The sequence below is a fragment of the Ranitomeya variabilis genome, chromosome 2 (genome assembly GCF_051348905.1).
Source record: "Ranitomeya variabilis isolate aRanVar5 chromosome 2, aRanVar5.hap1, whole genome shotgun sequence".
Taxonomy (NCBI): domain Eukaryota; kingdom Metazoa; phylum Chordata; class Amphibia; order Anura; family Dendrobatidae; genus Ranitomeya; species Ranitomeya variabilis.
The window spans coordinates 279624508-279637414 of record NC_135233.1 but is presented as its reverse complement, the minus strand read 5'-3'; the positions used below and the strand labels follow the sequence as shown (position 1 = coordinate 279637414).

Here is a 12907-nt window from a genome sequence, read left to right as displayed (position 1 = left end):
CAATCGTTTGAGATCCAGAATCGGACGGAGAGAGCCGTCCTTTTTTGGAACCACGAACAGGTTTGAATAAAACCCGGAAAACCGCTGGCGAAAAGGCACCGGCACTACGACTCCCGAGGCGAGGAGCGAATCGACGGCCTGGAGAAGCCCTGGGAGATGAGAGGGCTGTTTGGGAGGACGAGAGAGCATGAAACGTCTTCCTGGGGGCGAAGAAAACTCTATTTTGTAGCCTGACGTGACGATCTCCCTGACCCAGGCGTCGTCGACTACTGAAAGCCAAACCTCTGAGAATAGAAGCAGGCGGCCTCCCACCCTGGAAGGAGTTCCAGGTGGGGGCGACCCGTCATTTATTAGAAAACCTGCGGCCCCGAGATCCCGATGGTTTTGCGGGGTTGGCTCTTGGCTCTCCAGCGTGGCGGAGGCCTGAAAGGGTTTCTTCGGTCCCCTTGTGAGGAGGAACGGTCCTGGACGGGGTTTCCCGAAGAGGCAAAAGACCGAAAGGGACGAAAGGACTGGGGACCCCTCCTGTTGAAGGGACGTTTAGGCTTGGACTGGGGTAAGGAGGTACTCTTACCGCCAGTAGCGTCCGAGATCATTTGATCTAGCTGCGAGCCGAAGAGTCTGGAGCCCTGGAAGGGCAGACCAGTGAGCGATTTCTTAGATGCGGGGTCAGCGTTCCACGCCTTTAACCAAAGAATCCGGCGAATGGCGACAATGTTGCCATTAGCCCTGGTAGAGCAGGCCGCTGCATCAAGGGAGGCATTCATCAGGTATTTTCCTGCCAGTGAAATCTGATCCGCTAATTCAGACAGTTCCTCAGCAGGAGCAGAGGCCGAAATGCCCCTGCGCAGGGTCTTGGCCCAGGCTGATACAGCCTTGGCTACCCATGATGAGGCGAAAATAGGGCAAAGGGAGGCTCCGGAGGCCTCAAATGCTGATTTTGCTAGCGCCTCGATTTGTCTGTCCGAGGGGTCCTTAAGAGAAGCCGCGTCCGGAATAGACAGAACTGTCTGTGAGGATAGCCTGGACACAGGCGGGTCGACCTTAGGAGACTCGGACCACTTGGAGACCAGGTCAGAGTGAAAAGGGTATAACACATCAAGCAGTTTCCTACCTGGGAAACGCTTGCCAGGGTTTTCCCAGTGAGTGGCGTAGTGTTGTCAAACTCCTTGTGATTAGGGAAAACCCTAGAGGAACGTTTAATCCGTTTAAAAGCAATGGAGACGTCCTGAGAGCTTGCCTCATCCTCCTTAAGATGAAGCGTCTGAACGATAGCTGAAAAAAGGCTATCAACCATGTCTTGTGTTCCGGAAGTCTGATCTGCATCCGAGTCAGATTCCGACTGAGAAGTTACGTCAGACCCGAGGTCCGCCTGTGAGGAAGGGGAACGGGCAGATAGGGGAATCCCGATGTGGTCCGGTGAACAGGAGGGAGATCTAGATAAGGTCCGTTTTCTGTCTCTTTTGTCCGGTCTGCCTCTGTGAGAGTCTAGGACAGGTGCGGGCGAATCGCCGTGAGAGGCGTTCGTGGCACTGGTGGCATTAGAGAGAAGCGGTATGCGTTCCAGTGCCTGGACCAGGGACTGAGAAACCTTAGTCAGGTCGGACACAGATTGAGACATAGCAACAGCCCACTCCGGGGGAGGGGGGTGCACTCATCCCGGGACCTTGAAGCTTCCAGGGGAGCGGACATGGTGGGAGGAACGCAGGACGGGCAGAAAGGAGATGGCTGACCTGAAACCCACTTTTTCTTACAGTGAGCGCAGGCGTAATGGATGGCCGTAGGGGCAAAGGCCGGGGTGGGGTCGGACATAGGTGGATATTACCTTGTCCCCAGAGAATACTGCCAGGTGGAGTAGGAGGTAGCGCTGAGCCTGGTGAAAGACAGCGGTAACCGCAGGTGCCTGTGTTCCCTCGAGAAATCCTGTGTCCCTCGCGATGAGCAGACGCTGACACGCTGACAGGGAGCAGGAAGCAGGAGAAAAGAGCGCGGAGAAAGTGCGACGCTGTGGGCGTGCACAGGACCGAAGTGGGGAAAGAAAGGAACGCCCCCTGTAAAACTGAAAGCAATCCGGCCGTTATACCGTCGACCGCCACAAGAGGGCGCTCAAGCGGCAAGAAAGGGAAAAGCAGGGAGACGCTGCACATCCCGGCCGCACTAATTCCAGCCACCACCAGAGGGCGCTCAAGCGCTAAGAAAGGGAAAAAACCGTGAGGCAGAGAGAAATGGCGGGCGAAGGAGCCTGCAAGTTTGAATAAGGAGGGGGAAAAGATGCCAGCCTTCCTGCTCCCATTCCTACGTGGTCTCAACGCCCGAATATGCAGCCCACTTCCCTGTCAGATGCTCCCCTATGGTAAGAGGAGATCGCCGCTGGGCAGGGTATTGGTGGGGGATTTTGTTGATTGAAGATTCCCTACCTGCAGATGAGGAATCATCAGGATCCCTGGTAGATAGAGGGTCCTGGAAGTAGTCCTCCTTCCCGCGCCACGACTCTCCGGCGCAGAAGACGGCGTCGACCCCTGCACAGGGGGAGAGGGTCAATGGATGTGACCGCCGTTTTCCTCTCAGCCCGCTCCGAGGAGAGGGATGAGGAGGGGAAACGGGCAGGACTGGCCACCGAGGAAAGAGTCACCCTGAACACCCAAATGGGTGACAGGGGACAAAGTCCTGCCCAGCGGGTCCGAGAGGGTGCGATGTGGGTGATACCACACTGCTCTCTCGGTCGCTCAAAGTGGGGAAGACAGGGTGAGAAAACTGCACCCTGTTACCCTGAAGAAAGTATCTGAAAAAGAAAGGGGAAATGATTAAAAACAAACAACAAATCCCTGTAAAAGAAATGCGGATCTGGTGTTAGATCCAGGTCCGCCTCCTACAGACACTAAGCAAAAACTGAGTTGCCTGGTGCCTGTCGGAGGGTGTATACTGCCGGGGAGGAGTTACTTCTTTATTTGCATAGTGTCAGCCTCCTAGTGACAGCAGCATACACCCCATGGTTACCTATGTCCCCCAATGAAGCGAGAAAAATATGGATATTTTTAGAGGGTATTGCATCTATAGGACAACCCATTTATACATTACAGGCAGCTGCCAAGTGACTCGGCTTACTGACATTTGTCCCTATAGGAGACTGCGCACAGTTCATAAATGGAACATATTCCATGCCAATCCAATATGGACACGCACCTGCAATTCATAGTCTAAATTAGTTACGTTTTCCAGTATTTTCTTTTTTAAATTAACAGCAGTTTTTGGTTCAGTGTTTTAAACCAGAAGTAGATTCAGAAAGAAAAAGTAAAAAGTCTTGCCTTTATATTTTATCATTTGAAAAACGGTCACAAAAATGGAGATAAGTAGAGAAGGAGATCTTGTGAGGATCGGAGGTTGCGTGCAGGTAAGTACCGGGAGATGAGATCACAGATGTATGGAGGAGACAGGTTGTGGATGGCTTTGTACGTCATGGTTAGGGTTTTGTACTGGAGTCTCTGGGCAATGGGAGCCAGTGAAGGGATTGACAGAGGGGAGAGGCCGGGGAATGGGGGGGGACAGGTGGATTAGTCGGGCAGCTGAGTTTAGAATAGATTGGAGGGGTGCGAGAGTGTTAGAGGGGAGGCCACAGAGCAGGAGGTTACAGTAGTCGAGGCGGGAGATGATGAGGGCATGGACTAGGGTTTTTGGAGATTCTTGGTTTAGGAATGTACGGATCTGTGAAATATTTTTGAGTTGAAGGTGGCCGGAAGTGGAAAGGGCTTGGATATGCGGTTTGAAGGAGAGATCAGTGTTAAGGATTACCCCGAGGCAGCGAGCTTGTGGGACTGGGGAGAGCGGGCAGCCATTTACTGTAATGGATAGGTTCGTTGGGGGGGGGTCGCGTGAGATGGGGGAAAGATGATGAATTCTGTTTTGTCCATGTTAAGTTTTAGAAATCTAGTGGAGAAGAAGTTAGAAAATAATTTCCTTGCTAGGGCAAGGACAGGTCACGGAAGCATTGTGACCCTATTCAAGTGGCCTTACTTCAAAACTGCCATATGAAACTCAATTATTTAACAAGAAGAAAAAAAAAATCATAGGCACTGAAAAAAGCAGTTGAGAGCTAATGAAATAAAAACGATCGTGATCTTTATGTTTCTTGCTCTAATGTCGCAACACAACAGAAATATCACAGCAAACATAAAAAGTCAAAAATACTTTGTCATGAATACAACAAAAGTTAAAAAAAAAAAAAGACCAACCTTTTTGAGCGAGGTGTTCCTGCAATTTTGGCCTTTTCAGAAGAACTTCCCTGAAACAGTAAGTGAGATTTGTAAGTGAACGTCAGTGCAGCCAAACTCATCCCTGTGTAGGGGGAATCAGGAGAGATGTGCGACTACAGTTCAGCCGTCGGCTATCTAATGTATACGGCCATGGTCAGCATTAGAGGATGATCCTTAGGGCTTGTTTCCACTTGCGAGAAACACGTCCGTGTCTCGCATGTGGAAACCAAGCTGTGGCACCGGCACTCCAGAGCGGAGCGTGCGGCTGCATAGGAACACATGGAGCCGCACGCTCCGCTCCAAAGTGCCGGCGCCCCAGCTTGGTTTCCACATGCGAGATATGGACGTGTTTCTCACAAATGGAAAAGAGCCCTTATAGAGATTACGGGACACACCCTGATCCTCCATAAGCAGAGATATAATTGGTAAATTAATTTTTAATTCAGGCAAATGGTTACAATATCTTTCATATAAAACCTGCAATTCCTGTAGGATTTTACAACATGTAAAAAAAAGTAATTGTGAAAAGTTCACTTTTTTTTTTTACCTCCTCCATGTTCTCCATTGAATTCAGCCTATGAGTGGACTTCAATTTACCTAAAAAGAAAAAAAACGGAAGGAAAAAAAAAACATTTGTTTGCCAACTTTTTAAAGGCTTACTGTACTTTCAAGTACCGTAACTTAGGAAAAAGCTGTCCTGTATATGTACAATAGGACTAATAAGGTTTGTGGTTATAACATAACTCGCTTCCTGCATTTTCACCAGTTTTCCTCTCAGTAAGCTCCCTCAATTTGCAAAGTGTTGGAAGCTGAAGGGAGGAGAAGACCTGAAGTGATCTCTCCCATACAAAGCCAGAACACGGGTCTCTTAGACTCACATTTAGAGCTTGTGATCGTTACTAGTGATGAGAAAACGTGCTGGGATAAGGAACATAAAAAAAACTGTGGTGGCCAACCCCTTTTAAGTTGAAAGTAGAGCTCCATATGGTGCTCAGAAAAACAGAAAAAAAACATTACCATCTCCATCTTACCTGCACTTCTGCCCCCAGATTCTCTGGTAGGAGAAGTTGTATCCTCAGACTCTTCAGAGGAGTGAGCTAAAAATTCATGAAGCTTTTGCACCAAAGTATTCAACTTGTTTTTACTAAAAAAGAGGAAAAACAAAAAAATATTAATTGTTATGTGCCGCTAAGAAAATCAGACACCTACAATACTTTCATCTAGAAATAGACCCAAACTTCTGCATAAGCAAGCAATAGGCATTTCTCCAAATTCCTAACAGTTCAGTTGACATATAATAATCAGAGACAAAAGCATCCGCAGGTACGTATATATATATATATATATATATATATATATATATATATATATATATATATATATATATATATATATTTATTTTTTCTCTTCAATGTTGATATATTTATATACACATACACACATAGTAATATTCACATGTAGGGCTAGAAGGCTGCAATCTGGACTAATATTTCAGAATCTAAAGACATATTCTAGCCATTAGGACTCTGCATGCAGGACTGCAGGGAGGATACAGATCATGTGGTAGGAAATGGTTTAAGAATATGGACTATAAAATTATGGCCATCATGACTTCAAGGAAGCCCATCTGCCAATACGCACTTTGAACTTTACATAAGTCACAAGGGCAGAGGAGCTCTTCAGATCAGTCTGCACAATTCATGTCTGACGTGAGAATGTTCTAAAAAACTCAGTCCTCAAAAGGATGACCAAAGAATCGAAATCCTTATAAAATAAAACAAAAGTCAACGCGTCCCTGACTTATTTAATGGAATTCTAAGGATAAGAACATTGGGGCGATTTACACTGAAGGGGTTGGACACTTTTTTTTTTAACAAATTTTGTTAGGAACATAATGCTGTGGCACTTAGTAATGTGAAGCATTACAGGTTCTCCTCCTGCACTTGTCAGCACAGCCTTTTTCAACTGGAGGAGGCCAACTGCTCTGGTCACCTGCTCCTTCATTTTTACAATAATGTAGTGAGGTCTTTGAAAAAATAGACAACTGACAAGAGCACGGGGAGATCCTGGAATACTTTTATGTAAAAAAAAGTGTCAGAAAATTATTTCCCCATCAAATTTGTAGAAGTAAATGTAAAGTAGGCATCTCCCTTTAAGTTAATGGTTTCCAAAGCTGCCAACAACTTTAAAGGGCCACTGTCACCCCCATCCAGCTGTTAAAAACTAAAAGAGCCACCTTGTGCAGCAGTAATGCTGCATTCTAACAAGGTGGCTCTTTTAGTTTTAGGTTCAAGTATACCCCAAATAAAGCGTTATTATACTTAGCCACAATTCCTGTCTCTAGCCAGGTAGGCGGGTCCTCACTCCCCAGCTTGGCCAGCTCCTCTCCCGTCACTCCAATCTTCCTGCGCTTTCGGCGCCGCCCCCTCAGCGCTGTTATCGTTTCAAAACCGGCGCCTGCGCTGTGTACTGGTGTCCTGCGCAGACGCAGTAAGCTCTGGCCGTCTGACGTCCCAGCCAGGCTTGCACACTGCGTCTGCGCGAGCATTGCGGCCAGCCACCTTTGGAATCCCCGCCCCGCACTGTGTTATGCATTATGCACAGTGCGGGGCGGGGATTCCAAAGGTTCCACCTATACAGAATATTCCGTGTAATGGCTGATACCAGAGAACAAAAGACATCCACAGAACACCAGGATGGATCTGCTGCACAGCAAATAGCTGTAGGACCTGCGATGACATCACTGCCATGTGATTAGGGCAATCACATGGCAGTGACGTCACCGCAGGTCCTACAGCTATTTGCTGTGCAGCAGATCCATCCTGGTGTTCTGTGGATGTCTTTTGTTCTCTGGTATCAGCCATTACACGGAATATTCTGTATAGGTGAAACAAATATATACTGATAAGAAGACGTTTTCCAGGGATTCCAAAGGTGGCTGGCCGGTGGCCGCAATGCCCGCGCAGGCGCAGTGTGCAAGCCTGGCTGGGATGTCAGACGGCCAGAGCTTACTGCGTCTGCGCAGGACACCAGTACACAGCGCAGGCGCTGGTTTTGAAACGATAACAGCGCTGAGGGGGCGGCGCCGAAAGCGCAGGAAGATTGTAGTGACGGCAGAGGAGCTGGCAAAGCTGGGGAGTGAGGACCCGCCTACCTGGCTAGAGACAGGAATTGTGGCTAAGTATAAAAACGCTTTATTTGGGGTATACTTGAACCTAAAACTAAAAGAGCCACCTTGTTAGAATGCAGCATTACTGCTGCACAAGGTGGCTCTTTTAGTTTATAACGGCTGGAGGGGGGTGACAGTGGCCCTTTAACCCCTTTCTGACATCTGACGTACTATCCCGTCGAGGTGGGGTGGGCCCGTATGACCACCGACGGGATAGTACATCATATGCGATCGGCCGCGCTCATGCGCGGCCGATCGCGGCCGGGTGTCAGCTGCCTATCGCAGCTGACATCCGGCACTATGTGCCAAGAGCGGTCACGGACCGCCCCCGGCACATTAACCTCCGGCACACCGCGATCAAACATGATCGCGGTGTACCGGCGATACAGGGAAGCATCGCGCAGGGAGGGGGCTCCCTGCGTGCTTCCCTGAGACGATGGGTACAAGGTGATGTACTCACCTTGTACCGAGCGTCTTCTCCCTGCAAGCCCCGGATCCAAAATGGCCGCGGGGCTGCATCCGGGTCCTGCAGGGAGTACTTCCGGGTCAGGGTCCGGAGCCAGCTGCTCCGATGAAAGTAAGATCGCCCATCTGACAGAGTGCTGTGCAAACTGTCAGATGGGCGATCTGTGATGTCCCCCCCTGGGACAAAGTAAAAAAAATAAAATTTCCACAAGTGTAAAAAAAAAAAAAAAAAAAGATTCCTAAGTAAAGAAAAAAAAAAAATTATTCCCATAAATACATTTCTTTAAAAAAACAATAAAAGTACACATTTAGTATCGCCGCGTCCGTAATGACCCAACCTATAAAACTGTCCCACTAGTTAACTCCTTCAGTGAACACCGTAAGAAAAAAAACCAAACAAAAACGAAAAAAAAAAAAAAACGAGCCAAAAAACAACGCTTTATTATCATACCGCCGAACAAAAAGTGGAATAACACGCGATCAAAAAGACGGATATAAATAACCATGGTACCGCTGAAAACATCATCTTGTCCCGCAAAAAAGGAGCCGCCATACAGCATCATAACCAAAAAAATAAAAAAGTTATAGTCCTCAGAATAAAGCGATGCCAAAATAATTATTTTTTCTATAAAATAGCTTTTATCGTATAAAAGCGCCAAAACATAAAAAAATGATATAAATGAGATATCGCTGTAATCGTACTGACCCGAAGAATAAAACTGCTTTATCAATTTTACCAAACTTGGAACAGTATAAACGCCTCCCCCAAAAGAAATTCATGAATAGCTGGTTTTTGGTCATTCTGCTTCACAAAAATCGAAATAAAAAGTGATCAAAAACTGTCACGTGTCCGAAAATGTTACCAATAAAAACGTTAAATCGTCCCGCAAAAAACAAGACCTCACATGACTCTGTGGACCAAAATATGGAAAAATTATAGGTCTCAAAATGTGGTAACGCAAAAAATATTTTTTGCAATAAAAAGCGTCTTTCAGTGTGTGACGGCTGCCAATCATAAAAATCCGCTAAAAAACCCGCTATAACAGTAGATCAAACCCCCCTTCATCACCCCCTTAGTTAGCGAAAAATAAAAAAAAATTTAAAAATGTATTTATTTCCATTTTCCCATTAGGGCTAGGGCTAGAGCTGGGGTTAGAGCTGGGGCTAGGGTTGGGGCTAGGGTTGGGGCTAGGGTTGGGGCTAGGGTTGGGGCTAGGGTTGGGGCTAGGGTTGGGGCTAGGGTTGGGGCTAGGGTTGGGGCTAGGGTTGGGGCTAGGGTTGGGGCTAGGGTTGGGGCTAGGGTTGGGGCTAAAGTTAGGGTTAGGATTACATTTACGGTTGGGATTAGGGTTGGGATTAGAGTTAGGGGTGTGTCAGGGTTAGGGGTGTGGTTAGGGTTACCGTTGGGATTAGGGTTAGGGGTGTGTTTGGATTAGGGTTTCGGGTGTGTTTGGATTAGGGTTTCAGGTAGAATTGGGGGGTTTCCACTGTTTAGGCACATCAGGGGCTCTCCAAACGCGACATGGCATCCAATCTCAATTCCAGCCAATTCTGCGTTGAAAAAGTAAAACAGTGCTCCTTCCCTTCCGAGCTCTCCCGTGCGCCCAAACAGGGGTTTACCCCAACATATGGGGTATCAGAGTACTCGGGACAAATTGGACAACAACTTTTGGGGTCGAAGTTCTCTTGTTATTCTTGGAAAAATAAAAATTTGGGGGGCTAAAAATCATTTTTGTGGGAAAAAAAAAGATTTTTTATTTTCACGGCTCTGCGTTGTAAACTGTAGTGAAACACTTGGGGGTTCAAAGTTCTCACAACACATCTAGATAAGTTCCTTGGGAGGTCTAGTTTCCAATATGGGGTCACTTGTGGGGGGGGTTTGTACTGTTTGGGTACATCAGGGGCTCTGCAAATGCAACGTGACGCCTGCAGACCAATCCATCTAAGTCTGCATTCCAAATGGCGCTCCTTCCCTTCCGAGCTCTGCCATGCGCCCAAACAGTGGTTCCCCCCCACATATGGGGTATCAGCGTACTCAGGACAAATTGGACAACAACTTTTAGGGTCCAATTTATCCTGTTACCCTTGGTAAAATAAAACAAATTGGAGCTGAAATAAATTTTGTGTGAAAAAAAGTTAAATGTTCATTTTTATTTAAACATTCCTGTGAAACACCAGAAGGGTTAATAAACTTCTTGAATGTGGTTTTGAGCACCTTGAGGGGTGCAGTTTTTAGAATGGTGTCACACTTGGGTATTTTCTATCATATAGACCCCTCAAAATTACTTCAAATGAGATGTGGTCCCTAAAAAAAATGGTGTTGTAAAAATGAGAAATTTCTGGTCAACTTTTAACCCTTATAACTCCCTAGCAAAAAAAAATTTTGGTTCCAAAATTGTGCTGATGTAAAGTAGACATGTGGGGAATGTTACTTATTAAGTATTTTGCGTGACATATCTCTGTGATTTAAGGGCATAAAAATTCAAAGTTGGAAAATTGCGAAATTTTCGCCAAATTTCCATTTTTTTCACAAATAAACGCAAGCTATATCGAATAAATTTTACCACTAACATGAAGTACAATATGTCACGAGAAAACAATGTCAGAATCGCCAAGATCCGTTGAATAGTTCCAGAGTTATAACCTCATAAAGGGACAGTGGTCAGAATTGTAAAAATTGGCCCGGTCATTAACGTGCAAACCACCCTTGGGGGTGAAGGGGTTAAACATTTGGACACTTTGCATATAACTCTGCAAGGAGACACAGACAGCCAAACTCCACATCAAGGCGGCAGAAAACGGTTTATTTCTGCCTTTGTTTAGTGCTGAACAAGCACTGTATATACAAAGTATAGAAAGTGCCAACATCGCTACCTCCTCCACCGGTCCCAGCGTTCAGGCGATTGCTGGGATGAAGCAGAAACTGTTGGATCCTAGCTCACACAGATCAACTTTGTTACACAGTATAGGCTGAATTAATTTATACTGTGACTGGGGCAAATATGCCAGTCTATTACAGGGGAAATCTGCAGTATAAAAATTTATTTACGTAAATGTTTAAATTCCTTCCTAAGGTCTATTATGGTAAGGCTATGTTCACACTTTGCGGTTTTTGCTGCGGATCCGCAGCGGTTTTGACGCTGCGGATCCGCAGCAGTTTTCCATGCAGGGTACAGAACAATGTTACCCTATGGAAAACAAAAACCGCTGCGGAAAATCCCAGAAAAAAACGCGCGGAATTGCTGCGGAAAAAAAGAAGGAGCATGTCACTTCTTTCTGCGGATTCCGCAGCGGTTTTCAACATGCATCAATAGGAAAGTGCTGTTGAAAACCCACAGAGGAATCCGCAGAAGAAACCGCAGGAAAATCCGCAGTGGTTTTGCACTGCGGTTTTTCAAAATCCGCTGTGGAAAAATCCGCAGCAAAATCTGCAAAGTGTGAACACAGCCTAAAGGCTCAGTGGGGGCACATTGAGTGAACTAGGAGTGAAGAAAGAAAAAGGAAAAGCCACTACCAGTTGGAACTGCCGTTTCTAGTCCCACTGAAAAAGCAATTACAGGCTCATAAAAATTCCTGCTACCAAAAGAGGCACACAATTAGTATTTTAGTGATACTTAGATTAAAAATCGTGAAAAATTGTGAATACGGTAATTGTTAAGACACATTTCCATTTTTTTTTACTCTTCACATACACCACTATAACCCCTCAAATATCAGCAAGAAAAAAGTTACAGAAATTAGGACTCACTTATTACAAAAGGCAAAAATTATTTAAATACCTGAATGGAAAAAAAATAATAGAGCTCTTATAACCTCATGTATGGAAGAAAAAAAGCTTACTCATGCTTGGACAAAAATGGTTGAATTGGATAAGGCATATACTGCTTAAAAAAGAACCTGTTCTGTTAACCCCTTCATGACCCAGCCTATTTTGACCTTAATGACCTGGCCATTTTTTGCAATTCTGACCAGTGTCCCTTTATGAGGTAATAACTCAAGAACACTTCAACGGATCCTAGCGATTATGAGATTGTTTTTTCGTGACATATTAAGCTTCATGTTAGTGATAAATTTAGGTTGATAATTTTTGCGTTTATTTGTGAAAAAAATGGAATTTTGAATTTTTATTCTGTTAAACCAGAGAGTTATGTAACACAAAATAGTTAATAAATAACATAACCCACATGTCTACTTTACATCAGCTTAATTTTGGGAACAACATTTTTTTTGCTAGGAAGTTATAAGGGTTAAAATTTGACCAGCGATTTCTCACTTTTACAACAAAATTTACAAAACCTTTTTTTTTTTTTTTAGGGACCACCTCACATTTGAAGTCACTTTGAGGGGTCTATATGGCTGAAAATACCCAAAAGTGACACCATTCTAAAAACTGCACCCCTCAAAGTACTCAAAACCACATTCAAGAAGTTTATTAACCCTTCAGGTGCTTCACAGCAGCAGAAGCAGCATGGAAGGAAAAAATTAACATTTAACTTTTTAGTCACAAAAATCAACTTTTAGCAACAATTTTTTTAATTTCCCAAGGGAAAAAAGGATAAACTGGACCCCGAAAGTTGTTGTACAATTTGTCCTGAGTACGCTGATACCCCATATGTGGGGGAAAATCACTGTTTGGGCACACGACAGGGACCGGAAGGGAAGGAGCGCCATTTTACTTTTTGAATGAAAAATTGGCTCCAATCTTTAGCGGACACCATGTCGCGTTTGGAGAGCCCCTGTGTGCCTAAACATTGGAGCTCCCCCACAAGTGACCCCATTTTGGAAACTAGACCCCCCAAGGAACTTATCTAGATGCATAGTGAGCACTTTCCATTCCCCAGGTGCTTCACAAATTGATCCGTAAAAATGAAAAAGTACTTTTTTTTTTTCACAAAAAAATTCCTTTAGCCTCAATTTTTTCATTTTCTGATGGGCTACAGGATAAAATGGATCTTAAAATGTGTTGGGCAATTTCTCCTGAGTACACCGATACCCCATATGTGGGGGTAAACCACTGTTTGGG

General features: G+C 45.3%; 1 protein-coding gene across 2 annotated transcripts in view; it reads right to left on the bottom strand.

The window, feature by feature from the left end:
• The window catches only part of ATRX (ATRX chromatin remodeler), a 272152-nt gene that overhangs the window by 202137 nt on the left and 57108 nt on the right, over positions 1–12907 (bottom strand). For both annotated transcript variants that reach the window (XM_077285034.1, XM_077285033.1), the window contains exons 3-5: positions 5282–5394; positions 4798–4847; positions 4230–4279 (exon numbers count right to left, since the gene is read on the bottom strand). In XM_077285034.1, the coding sequence (XP_077141149.1) occupies positions 4230–4279; positions 4798–4847; positions 5282–5394 (213 nt within the window). The remainder of the gene's footprint in view (positions 1–4229; positions 4280–4797; positions 4848–5281; positions 5395–12907) is intronic.